A 12103-nucleotide genomic window follows, 5' to 3' on the forward strand; every position below is an offset into this window, starting at 1 on the left:
TGAATATATAGGTACACGTAGTTAAATCAATATAAATCTAGTTTCTGACAGAAAACACCAAAGTATTGGTAAGAATTACCATTCTATATGTACGTGTTTGATTACCGTGTAATTTTTATTCTTCATCATAAAACTTGTTCAATCGTGAGAAATCGATTATTTATCGTCTAATATCAACAAAAAATTAATTGTTGATCATTTCAAGAGGAACACTGAAACACGTACATTTTGGGAACTACAAGTAGATTTTACGTCTGACTGTAATATACATACTTTCATTGATATCAAATTAGAAGTTAATTTTTTTATCGGTTATTAATTAACATTCGTAGCTTCGTGTAATCCTCGCGATTATTCGATCGAAAGGAACCGACCGCCGATCCGCGGGAATTACGGGTTACGTTCTTGCAGGAGAAAAAATAACAACGAAGTTCAACGTCGCAATCGTGGGAATAGAACGGGGTGCGCGGTGACCAATCAGATCGAACTGGGCCAGCGAAGAAAAAAGTTAGGCAGAGGAAAAAGGTGCAAGGAGGGTTAAAAAAGCTCGTTCGATCCTTTCGCATTCGTTAAAAACGCGATGGTTCTTATCATCAGCGTGCAGCTGCGTTCGAATTTTTGTGTTTCTCGTCAAAATTTATGTCTATTTTGGCACTTAAATCTAATAACAGATTGATTCCATGTAAGCTACAGGCTCAATTGATCGATCTTCCTTTTTTTTTCCTGATGAATGTTGTAAAATTTATATCAGTACCAAAATCGGTTTTCTATTTGTGCAATAGAATTCCATTATTTATTTTAAAAAAAATTGAGGTAGTAGAGAATTGGAAGAGACGAAAGTATTCGTAGAGTAAGAATACAGATTAAAATGAAGAACTAAATCTCCTATGTTATTGATTGGATATGATTGTACATATGATTGAGCACTACGACAGGTAGTAACGAACGTTAGTAATCCAAATATAAGAAAATGGTTAATTCCTTCGGACTTGATTTAAGTTATTGGTGTTATTAGATGATTTAGAATATTGGAAGTAGCTAGAATACTAGTAGTAGTAACAGCAGCCTATATGATTGTAGCTAAGCATTCTAAATGAGATATTGAAATAATAAAAACAGTGTGCCTTATAATGTGCGCCAGGTTGGAAGGGGTTAAGTACTCCGTGTAACATAATATATAACAATTGAAAATTCGCTGAAAAGTTTCGCTCGAACAAAAGCATCCTGACATCAATTGGTATTAATATTCACCATTTTGTACAATCGCCCATTGTACCAATGACAATTTACTATTTTACAATTTGACTACTACGAATGTATTAAATTCCGATATGATATCAGCTAACTTTATTACTTCTTCCCACTTTGAAATTCCTTCCAAGATACTGTTTTGGCTTAATATGTTACTCTCTTATCCGCTTTTTCAATCGCCATCATACGTGCTCAATGTATGTAGCTCAAATCTTGATACCTACGGTACTGCAAACTATGTATCATATGTATACAGTGTATATACACTAACGCCATTGTCGATTCAATTTTCAATTGTTATAAAGTACGTTACTTATTATCTTCATAGGATTACTGTATACGAACACTTTCGAACGCTGTCATTCGAATCGCTGTCGAAATTGAAGAAAACACGTTACACGATTTCAAGCCAGCACACGTTTTGGGAACATTGTCAAAAATAATCAGAAACACCCGATACGAACCGTCTCGATAAATCTCGCCTGTAGCGTCGTACCGAAAAAAACACGTAAACCAACCTTCGGTCATTCCGAGCGTACGCAGAGGGTGGAATGTGGCCGCGCACGCACGCGTCGCTGTGTGTGTACGCTCAGAGGGGTGGAAAAACCTACCCCAACGGGGTCGGAGAGTGTGCTCGCGATGGGTGGGCAAAAGGGAGAAATAAGAAAAACCGGAGCCACGGAGGAGACGACGACGGGATATCTGGGTCGAGACTCGTCGTCGCCGACGTCCCGGCGCCAGGCGTCCTTTCCTCTGGCTTTTTTTTCGGCAACCAACAAAGCCGAGAAAAACCTCTAGAGAAAGAGAGAGGAGACTATTTTGTATCTTTTTTACCAACCACCCTCGCAATCGTCCCCTCTTAAGGGATGGAAAAATGATAAGTCGAATTGCTACTTGATGACGATCGTGATTATTCAACGTGACAATGGAACGCAGGAACGGGTTCAGCGCCGCCTTTTAGCAAATATTTCCTTCTTTATTCTTAGCATCCGCGTTCGAGGAATATTTTTACCGACGGTGGATTGATGATGCGTATGCGTCACAGGATATTTCGAGCATCCACGTATTGCCATGTCTTATGTGTGGGTACTAAGGTTCCGCAATGGTAATATTTACTTGAATTTATTCTTTCTATAATAAACGCGAGATTAAATTTAAAACATTACTCGGGTGTACTCGATGGAGAAGGTAGCGTCGTTTTAAAATGGTGTCTCTTTTTCTCTGGTTCTTTTTAATTAAGGAGCCAAAAAGCAAAAATACTGCAACCTCCAAACGAATCTCTATTTTCCACCTACATTTATTGTTACATTGGTTTGTCTATAATTTTCTTAGTATTATAGTATTACAATAACAGAGCAAGACAGTACAGATGGTCAGAGGATACTTTTCTTATTAAGCAAATCGTCCCTTTTATACATTACAAAATAGATGTATATTTCCTTAAATAAAGTTGTAAAGATGAACATGTGTAATGTTAAAGCAAACAGAGGGAATAACGTTCCATATTTTGCAATTACTTTATTCTTATGACACGTCTCGCAGTAAATATCTGTCCATCTTTATAAAAAAAGTTATTTTTCAATGTTTTTTTGGTAAAGTTTACTACGTACGCATATTCACTCTATCCTAACAGTATTAAATTATACAATAATAATACAAATATTTAAATGCCCCAAACAATTACACGTATCGTTCTTGTCTCAAATCTTCTGTCTTTTATTATATTTCACAATGACAATACTGTTTTAAAGCAGCTTTTATTCTCTCAACTTAAAATAATGGAGAGTCTATAATCATCTCGAATACAATATTCCGAGTCTTGTATACATTTAATAAATAATTAATCCAACACGTTCATTCGGATTAGGACGTAAACAAGCGTTTATAAGATATAACGAAATGTTCATATGGGATTAGAAGGAATCGAAGAGCGGTCGGTTGAACGTTTCAAGGCAGCCACCGCGGGCGAACCGCGCCGCTTGCCTTTACGCGAAAGTTAGAAGTTAGTTACACGAGGGTGACCACCCCTCATCTGCATATCCGCGCCCTACCGCCGCATCCCCCGTGAACCGGTCCACCCCTGCCGCCTAGTCGTTTCTCGGTGCTTTCCAACCCCTCCGCGGTGGCTGTAACCAACGTGCCGCCGCTGCCACAAGCTGTTCAACAAGTGGTTCTTCAGTTTAGCGGCCGACTTAGCGCTTCTTTAATTTTTACCTCGCATCTTGACACCATCGCAGCCCTACTGTTCCACCAACTTTACGTCTCATCGGACGATCAGCTTCATTGGGAGAGGTTCGCGGTTAGTTATGAATGATTCCAACATTTGTTATGACATTACCTCCTTATTTGTTTGTTTGAGTTGTTTTTATTTTATATTGGTTTTTGAAGTTTGTCTAGTTTTATCACGAACGAATGAGATTCTCGATGAGATGTTCAAGTTACCGTAAGCTGTTAGCTTTGTATCGGTACGTTTAATAGTTTCATTGTAAGGAGCGTAGGTACGTATTTTAAAACGAACACTAATCGTTTGTTAAAAAGGTTTATATACAGTTTCTTCGTATACAAATAAAAATGTGTTAAATTTGTTTACTTGTAATATTACATAATATATTTGAAGCTTTTGAAGCAGAACTTTTGAGAAGATTAGAGAGTAATAATGATCGTGGAAGGTTCCTTTATTTCTAGATATACGTTAATGATAATTTGCTTATAGTTAGTTGTTTTAACGATGAAAAAAGAAATAAACACAATCCCTATCGAAACGTTTAAACAGCTTACGTGGGAACGGTATTCTAATTCTAAATTGAAAGAAGCTGACTTCTCGCGCAATAACGGTAATCTTCCCTAGAGAAAAAAGAACGAGAGGAAAGAAGTTCTCGAGTTCTCCGGTTCGCGATAGAAACCGATCGTAACCCAAGCGCGAAGGAAGCACTCGTAGAAACTCCTTTTCCGCCCCACCCCAAAAAACCAAAACACAAATAATCGTCTACGATGAAAGAATGCGGGGTAGGAAAAGAAAAGAGGAGGAGGAAAAAGGAGGAGAATCGGTGAAAGGACCGGTGAGGGTCGCGCACTCCCATCGAGCTACTTAAGCGCTCGTCAGAGGGAAGAGAAAGGGATGAAATCCGGGAGTGTGAACTTATCTGCATCTGAATGGCCCGATGGTAATTCGGGGATGCACCGTTAGAGGGGATATTAGCGGTAGCATGCGACTGCTTTCCCGTTCCGTTTCCTGATCTCCGATTCCCGTTGGACTTTTATGCAACCACGTGAAACAGCATCCCCGAGACACTGCCGGAGTCACGTTCCTCCCTTGGCCACACCTTACTTCCGCGTACGTGTTCTTCTTACACCTGTGCGTGTGTACGTACGTGTTGCAACCTCAAAAGCTGATACCACTCGAGAGGAACTACGGTATTACCTGCTCATGTGACCCATCTGTTATTCACCAGACTCCTGGCTCGGCCTGCGCGCCCACTGGCACATGTTCCGAAGAATGGGCCGCGGGTTAACGTACGGTACATATATTACACCGGGGATGTCTGATCTGAATGCTCTACGCCGATTGATAGCGAAATAACAAGTGGAGGATTTCGTGCTAGATCGAGTCCGTGCGGTTCCAATGGGGAAAGGGGTTTTGTCAGGGTGGTAGGGTAGCTGTTTCTTTGTCGATTCCTTGTCGTTCATCGAACGAAACTGGGTAGTTTTTAGACGATTTTTTTGTCATTTTTTATTTCAAATTGCAATAATATATGATATCGGTAACATGACACAATTTTGCCCGGCAATAAGTAATTAAAATTTCATATATCGTTGTAGACTGATTTAGCACAACATTCAACTTATTTGTCTTTTTTTTTTTTCTAAGTTTGTAATTCAATTAACCGATTCACTGTCAGACAAATTACAACGTTTTACTCTGAGCGCCAAGAATTTATTTATTAAGTGTACACTTATTCCGCGACGAATCATCAGTTTTGGTACATAGACGCTTACTACGAGATATCTCGCAATTGACAATGAATGGATTAAAGCATTTTACAATTCTAAATGAGATAATATATCGTGCGTAGAAATGTTTAGCTACGGCACCGATTGGGTACATCCCGCGTCTCGAATGTGTCGGAAAATAAGGGCAGTCGTTTACGGACATGTAACGTATCCTACGTAAAAATATTGAAAAACAGAGACGCGAGTTATTTCGATTGTGAATTCGAACGGATTAAATCCATGTAACAGTAAACACTCGGAATTGTATTAATAAAGGTATTTCTCAAGCGAGACGTTGAATCGTCCGTATTATCGAAATATCAAATTCGATTCCCAAGAAGGTAATCATTTAACCCTCGATCTTCTACGAACCGATGGAAATTTTCAATTCGACAGAAGAGAGTCGTAGAACGGAAACGCATCCGTTCCGCGTTCACCTCGCAACGATGCTATTTATCACTTAAATCGCGACCGAAGAGAAACGATGATTTCCGTTCCGTTGGGCGTATTACTTTTACATTCGGGACGAACACGAGCCTCGACTACCGTTATTGAGGGCCATCGTTTAAACTGCGTCTCGTTACCGCTCCCGATAAAGCATCCACTGGCAAACAAACAAACAATCATCTTCGCTTGCGAGAAAAGAACTCGACGGTTCGATCACCGTCGCGAAAACTGGAACGAACTGTCCCGAAACGAATTCCTTTTCGTCTCCTCGCGTTGGTACTCGCTGTTTCGAGCGAACGAACGACCCTTTTCGTGCGATCGAAATCATCCCTCTATCGATTCCGCACCACATTCGAATTAAACGTTTGGTTAAGAAAAAGGTATGGGATTATGTTCAGCAACAACGTTCTTCTAGTCCGTTTCCCAGATGCGAATTCGAAATAGGATGATTCGATTATAATATGAAGAGACGAAAGGGTTCGCGGACGGTTCGGCGGGAATGTCCAGCCGAAAGAGGAATGCCTCTCTTCAAATTTCTGTCGGCAACCGAGTCGTAAAGCGTAATTGAAAGGGGAAGGAATTAAAGAAGCGACGCATCAAAGGGATGAGAACGCGGCGGCAATCGGATTCCATCGTGACACAGATACTTTATTAGAGCGAAACAAAAGAACCGGGAGCGGACCGGGCACAAGGGTTAATTTATGTACGGAATGTGGCAAGTCTTTCGAACTGGTGGCCATGTTGGTTTCGACGTGCCCGTCAAGGTACTGCAGGAGGGAGAAAGAGAGAGAGAGAGAGAGAGACCCTTTCTCGATCTTCCACCCCCAAGCCCCACTTTTCTTGCCGCCGTGCCGGTGAGAGTAGCACACGTGAGAGTGGACCTCTCGCACACGAAAGTGCGGAACGATGTGTGTTCGACTGTTAGCCGCCACGGCGCATGCTGCACTGCGCACGACCCCTACTCCTCTAACCCATCCCACCTACCCCGGGCCACCCTCCGTTTCTGCACCCCCTACAACCCCTTTGGCTGTTCGTGCAGCCCGCCATGCAACCCCCCCGGGGGGACGACTCTTATTATTTCCATTTTTCCAATTCGGTCTGGGGGGCGGGAAGCGTGCAACACCCTCCCCTCTGTTCTCTGTACACCCCCCAACAGCCCGGTTCTCTACCACCCACGAGTGTTCTCCCCCTTCGTACCAACTTCAGTCTCTATCCTCCTACGCCTTCGACACCCCTCACCCGCTTCTTCGGTTCTCTCCCTCTTTCTCTCTCTCTCTCTCTCTCTCTCTCTCTCCAGGTGGACGGCCAAAGTAAAAATATCTATATTTATCTGTTTCTTCGCGGGATACGTCTCCCTCTATCCTTTGCCGTTCACCCACCCCCGTTGCGAATCCCACTCTTGGGTCGGCTCCTTTTTCTCCGTTTCTTCTCCACCACCCTCCGCCTTGTGGAGTTTCTCGGTCTCTCCCACCACCCCTTTCTCGATCTCTCGCCACCTTTCCGTCTATCCACCGCACCGGCGTCTCGCTCCCGTGCATTCCTTCTTCCTTACGAGCTTCTCCTTACCTCCACCCAGCCACCCGCTTCCTACGGCGGCTGTGGCGGGAGAGATAGATACAGGGTGGCGCGAGCGAGACCGGCGTAGCGTTGAAAGGGGACGAAATCACCGGGGGTGGATGGAAAGAGAGAGCGGATAAAAAGGAAGCAAAAGACGGAGGGCACCACGACGACGACGACGACGACGTCGACGACGACGCCGGCGGCCGCGGCGAAGCGTGCGCGCTTTTCCTTGGCCGGCGGCGCGACAAGGAGGCGCGGAGCAATGGAAAAGGACGGGAAAGAGCGGCAGAAGTGCGACGCGACGGAGAAGAACCGACGAAGAGGGAAGGAACGGCGAGCTTCCGCTTCCTTATGCTCCGCCGCGGACTGCATCAACCAGTCGCGCGGTCGCGCTCACATAAGAAACTGGGATTCGGGAGACAACCCCCTTCTCTCGCGAGCCGCGACGCGGTTTCCGTCAACGGACGAGACTCGCGGTGTCCGGGAACGTCGACGTTACGCGTCGGCGTTACGCGATTGTTACGGAATCGAGGACGAGATCGCGCGTTCGTACCGCTTCGCGTCGAGGCCCGGAGTTAATTAACTCGACGACGCTCGAATCGCGACTAACCGAACGTCTACCCCCACCACCGCGCGATAGATCGCCACGAGGCCGACCGTACGCGGACGGAAAGGCACGAACGGCCGTACGGCCCATCGGATCGGGTCACGTCGCGTTCGTTCGGTAGTTCTCGTCGGCCGTTGGGCCCACGCTCCACCAATCGCGTGTCTCGAACCCCCACTGCGGTACTGGACATGAAGAAGGGAGGCCATCGGGCCTCCTGGAAGACCGTGCGGACCCGTGAAAGAAAAAGGCATCCACTCTGAGGACAGAACGCTTTCCATGGACGCCTAACGATGTTCCTCGATGCAACGAGAAGAGGAGGATGTTCCTCAATCCGTTCCCATTCCCCTTTCTATCTCTATTTCTTCTGCTTCTCATCGCGCTTCCTCTCCTTCTACCTGGCGACGGACGATTCCGTCCAGGCGGAGGAGGACCTCCAGAGGCGAAATCGTGGGTGAAATCGTCGTAAGAACCGGGCGGCTGCTCGATGACGACGCTGTTGCACGTCGATGAAGAGAGTGGCCGAACGAACGGAAGAGAGGACGGGAGCGTGGCCGGGATAGTGTGAGGGCAAGCCAGAGGGCCGGGGCTCGCTGAAACGATCAACCAAAGTTCCTATTTTTCACGTGTTTTATGCGCACCTCGCTTAACAAAGTAGGACGTAAGAATAGAGGCGATCGAGTCGCGTTTCTAACCGGGTGTAGAGGTGTCCAAGCTCGGCCGCTGACCAAGAAGTGGGAAAAAGCGCGGGGTGACGCGCGGAACACGCGCGAACACGCACGCCGAGGAGAACCTCGTGTCCGCGGCACCTGAGCCACCCTCCCGCGCTAATTAGCCAGCCAATTAGAAAGACCGCGGCCATGCGTAATGAGCTGCGCGCGCAAAAGTTCCTAAACGCCACGACGCGATGTTTTTTTCACGCGGACGCCTCGTCGCGCCGGCCTGTTTACCGCGGGCGACCACTGATAATATTGATAAGCCGTAAACGCTAAGTAGGATAAGTAATAAGAGGAAGAAGAAATAGCGGAAAAAGAAAAAGGAAAGGAATAAACGAATCGGAAGAAACTAGGAGACGAGAGAAGTAGACGGCTGGGATCGGAATCGACAGCATCGCGAGACGAACACGGGCCACGGGACGGCCCGGTGAAGGGTTACACCTTCTCGGGGGTGATCTCGAGCAACCGAGCACTGTGTTCCGCAACGTCCAGCTCCGCCAGGCAATAAAAAACGTACGAATTTAAGAAGATATTCGGGGCGGCTGTAGCGAACAGACAGAGTGCAATTATTCGCGAGTTTTAATCGAGTCGATCCCGTGCCCGGGTCAGCCTGTCGGACCCGTTTCGAACCTCCATCGTTCTGGACGTTCGTATGTCCGTAGCTGCCACGTGGCCGCTACTACATTTGAAGCAATCCTTGGACCGCGACACTCGCATCACCGGTGTTTTTAACCTCTTTGAACGAAACGATTCTCGCCCCGTTATTACCACTAATAAAGTATTGACACGATAGATTAAGCGAAGAAGAGCAAATCTATATATATATATATATATATATATATACATCTATATTATATATACACAATTGGAAAGCGTATTTAATTATATATTCCTATATACACGCAAGGAGCACACATGTACAGGTATTTTAATAAACCAACGCGTAACTAACCTCTCAGTACGCGTGTCCCGATCGAAGAGAACCTCGCCGAAGAAAGAGCCAAAAGAAAGAGGAACACATCTGAGGAGGTCCTTCCCCGAGATCGGTATTTTTTTATAAACGCCGCGTACCGGGACTGATCGGGCGAGAGAGATAAAGTAAAATGTCCACGATGAGCGTCGTGTCGAATTCGTCAGTCGAGGTCGACTCGGACTCCTCGAACGACGTATCCTGCAAAGAAGATGGGCCCGCCGAGCAGAAGTTCATACTACGGAACGAGCTGTACAACAGCCTGCTGGCGAGCGCCCTCGGCAAGACCGTGCTCAACAGGCACCTGAACTTCAAGGAGCAGGGGATTAATTTTAATCTGGCCAATCTAAAGGATAACCTGAATGCACTTGGCGCCCTTAAGGAGCTGAAGGATCTCAAGGGATTGACCGTGAGCAGCGTGCCGGCTTTCCCCAGGAACCTGGCTCTGCACAGGGAGGACCACGACGAGGTTAGCACTTCGTCCTGCCACACTAAATCATCCCCTTGTTTCGCTCCTTGTCTTATACGACGTCTATCTTCCATCGATAGAGATACGCTGCGACATGTTTCTGTTTCTTCTTCCTGCTTCCATCGAATCTTTAGATTATGTTCAATTACGTATATGGAAGCCTGAGCTGAATGGTCTTCGATACGAGGTGGTTATTTCAAGATAGATGAGATTGTGAACAATTTTTCTTTTTTCTCATAAAAAATTATCATTTTTAATTAATCCTTTAATTATGGTCGAAACAGTCGAAACGCGATTTTGTTCCTTAAAATAGAAGAGTATTCGGTAAAAAGAGGGAAACTTCCGTGGTAAACAGTAGCCCTGTAAGAGCCGTTCTAAAAGCTACAGCATCAAGATCAATAATCCCCAAAAAATTCACCGTCTTCGCTGACCTACCCTTCTCCGCGCGATTCAAGTCGCTCCCGAAAGTGGAGGAAAACAAATTCACAAATTGTTCCAAAATGGAAACGATCCGTGGTACCTACACCAAGGAACAAGCAATTTTTATACCATACTTTGTAGAATACTTTAACTTGTATAGTTGCAATATTCCTATATTAAGAGAATACTATTACAGATCATCTGGTACTCTTCTAATAATGATTTGAACACAGTTTATAATTTTTGCTTCGGGTGCCATTTATCAGAAAGGCTATAGCGAATGCTGACGTTACGATTTAAGGATTGAAATTTCTTCATTTATGCACGAATTAAGGAAAAACCGAGACGTACGAACGACGACTCGATATTGTTTAAACTTTTTATGGTTCACACGATATTGTAATTGGCCGTTTAATTTAACGAAGAATCACGGGACACTCGATCCGAGACGTTCGAAAACAGTTTCAGACTTGCGTCGCGTCTCACGAGCGTTTCGCGTAAGTCGTTGGTTAAAAAGTTAGCGGATACGTAGGTGGAGACGAGTTTTCGTGTAATGGATGCGGAAAACAAGGAGGTTGCAGATGCAACGCGGCGAGAGAGATTTCGTAGCTTGCCGAGAAGGAAATCCCGTTTGCCTCGCAATTACTTTTTTGTTTCGCCGTTGAATCGAGTCTTCGACTTTCGAACTACTTTGTCGCTTTGTCTCTGCGCCCTGTGCCCCTCGCCCTTTTCGAACGAAAAGGCTCTTTCGTCATTCTCCTCTGTGCAGCTCGTGCCTCTTAAAAATTATCTCTCGATTATTTCCAACTGGTTCGTCGTGGTTACTATTGTATTTCTTGTATAAATTCGATTGTTACTTCGTGGAACTGTGAAAATCGTTTTCTTATAAATTAATTATTAAAGTAAATAAACTATCATGTATATTACATACAAAATTTTTGTACATTTTTTTTCGTTTTCTTTCAATTTATCATGACGTAGAAATAAATGTATAGAATATTAATTGTTTTAAGTGAATTCCGTATTAATATCGTTAAACGTACTCTTAAGTACTCGAGTGTAACGTACACTTGAAGGAAATTTAATTTCCTTTAATTAAACGCTTCAACTAAACATTGCCCAAAAGTATGTTTCGAATAGTTTCCATTCTCGCGCTATATTTCCTTTTAATTGCGTACGGCATGTGTAAACAGACGTGGAACGTCCCTCTGATCATCGTCATCTGAGCAACGCTTTCTTAACGGATGAAATTTTTCCGCGGCTTAATTCATTAATTCCTCACTGCGGGCACGATCCTCCTCGTTGACTTCCTGTTGCTTCCTTTTGCCTCTGGCCGAGTTATCGCCGCCAGGCAACTTTTCTTGGCACGTTCGTGGTTTTAGCTCGGCTCGGTTGATTCTACGACAACTCTTGATCCAAATCCGGCACGCACTTTTCTCTACTTTTTTTTCTTTTTTTCGCTTTCTACTTTGAACGATGCCAAATCGTCTCGTTGAAAAAACCTATCCCAATTACGCTTTCGTTTAACGAGTATTTTTTTTCATTCTTTTGTTTGCTCTTTTTTTGGGGGGTTATTCGTAAAAAAAGCAAAATTATCTTTTATTTTTCTCAACGATGCGCTTTGATTTCTTTGCGTATAAATATTTATTCAGTTTTCGTACGGTGTAAGTACGAAT

At 44.5% G+C, this 12103-nt stretch overlaps 1 protein-coding gene across 1 annotated transcript in view; it reads left to right on the plus strand.

The window, feature by feature from the left end:
- Window positions 1–9466: 9466 nt before the first annotated feature.
- Window positions 9467–12103, plus strand: part of LOC143423638 (uncharacterized) — a 122301-nt gene continuing 119664 nt past the window's right edge. The window contains exon 1 of the mRNA XM_076895124.1: window positions 9467–10007. Within this exon, the coding sequence (XP_076751239.1) occupies window positions 9672–10007 (336 nt within the window). The 5' untranslated portion in view covers window positions 9467–9671. The remainder of the gene's footprint in view (window positions 10008–12103) is intronic.

Source organism: Xylocopa sonorina, chromosome 5, assembly GCF_050948175.1.
Source record: "Xylocopa sonorina isolate GNS202 chromosome 5, iyXylSono1_principal, whole genome shotgun sequence".
Taxonomy (NCBI): Eukaryota; Metazoa; Arthropoda; class Insecta; order Hymenoptera; family Apidae; genus Xylocopa; species Xylocopa sonorina.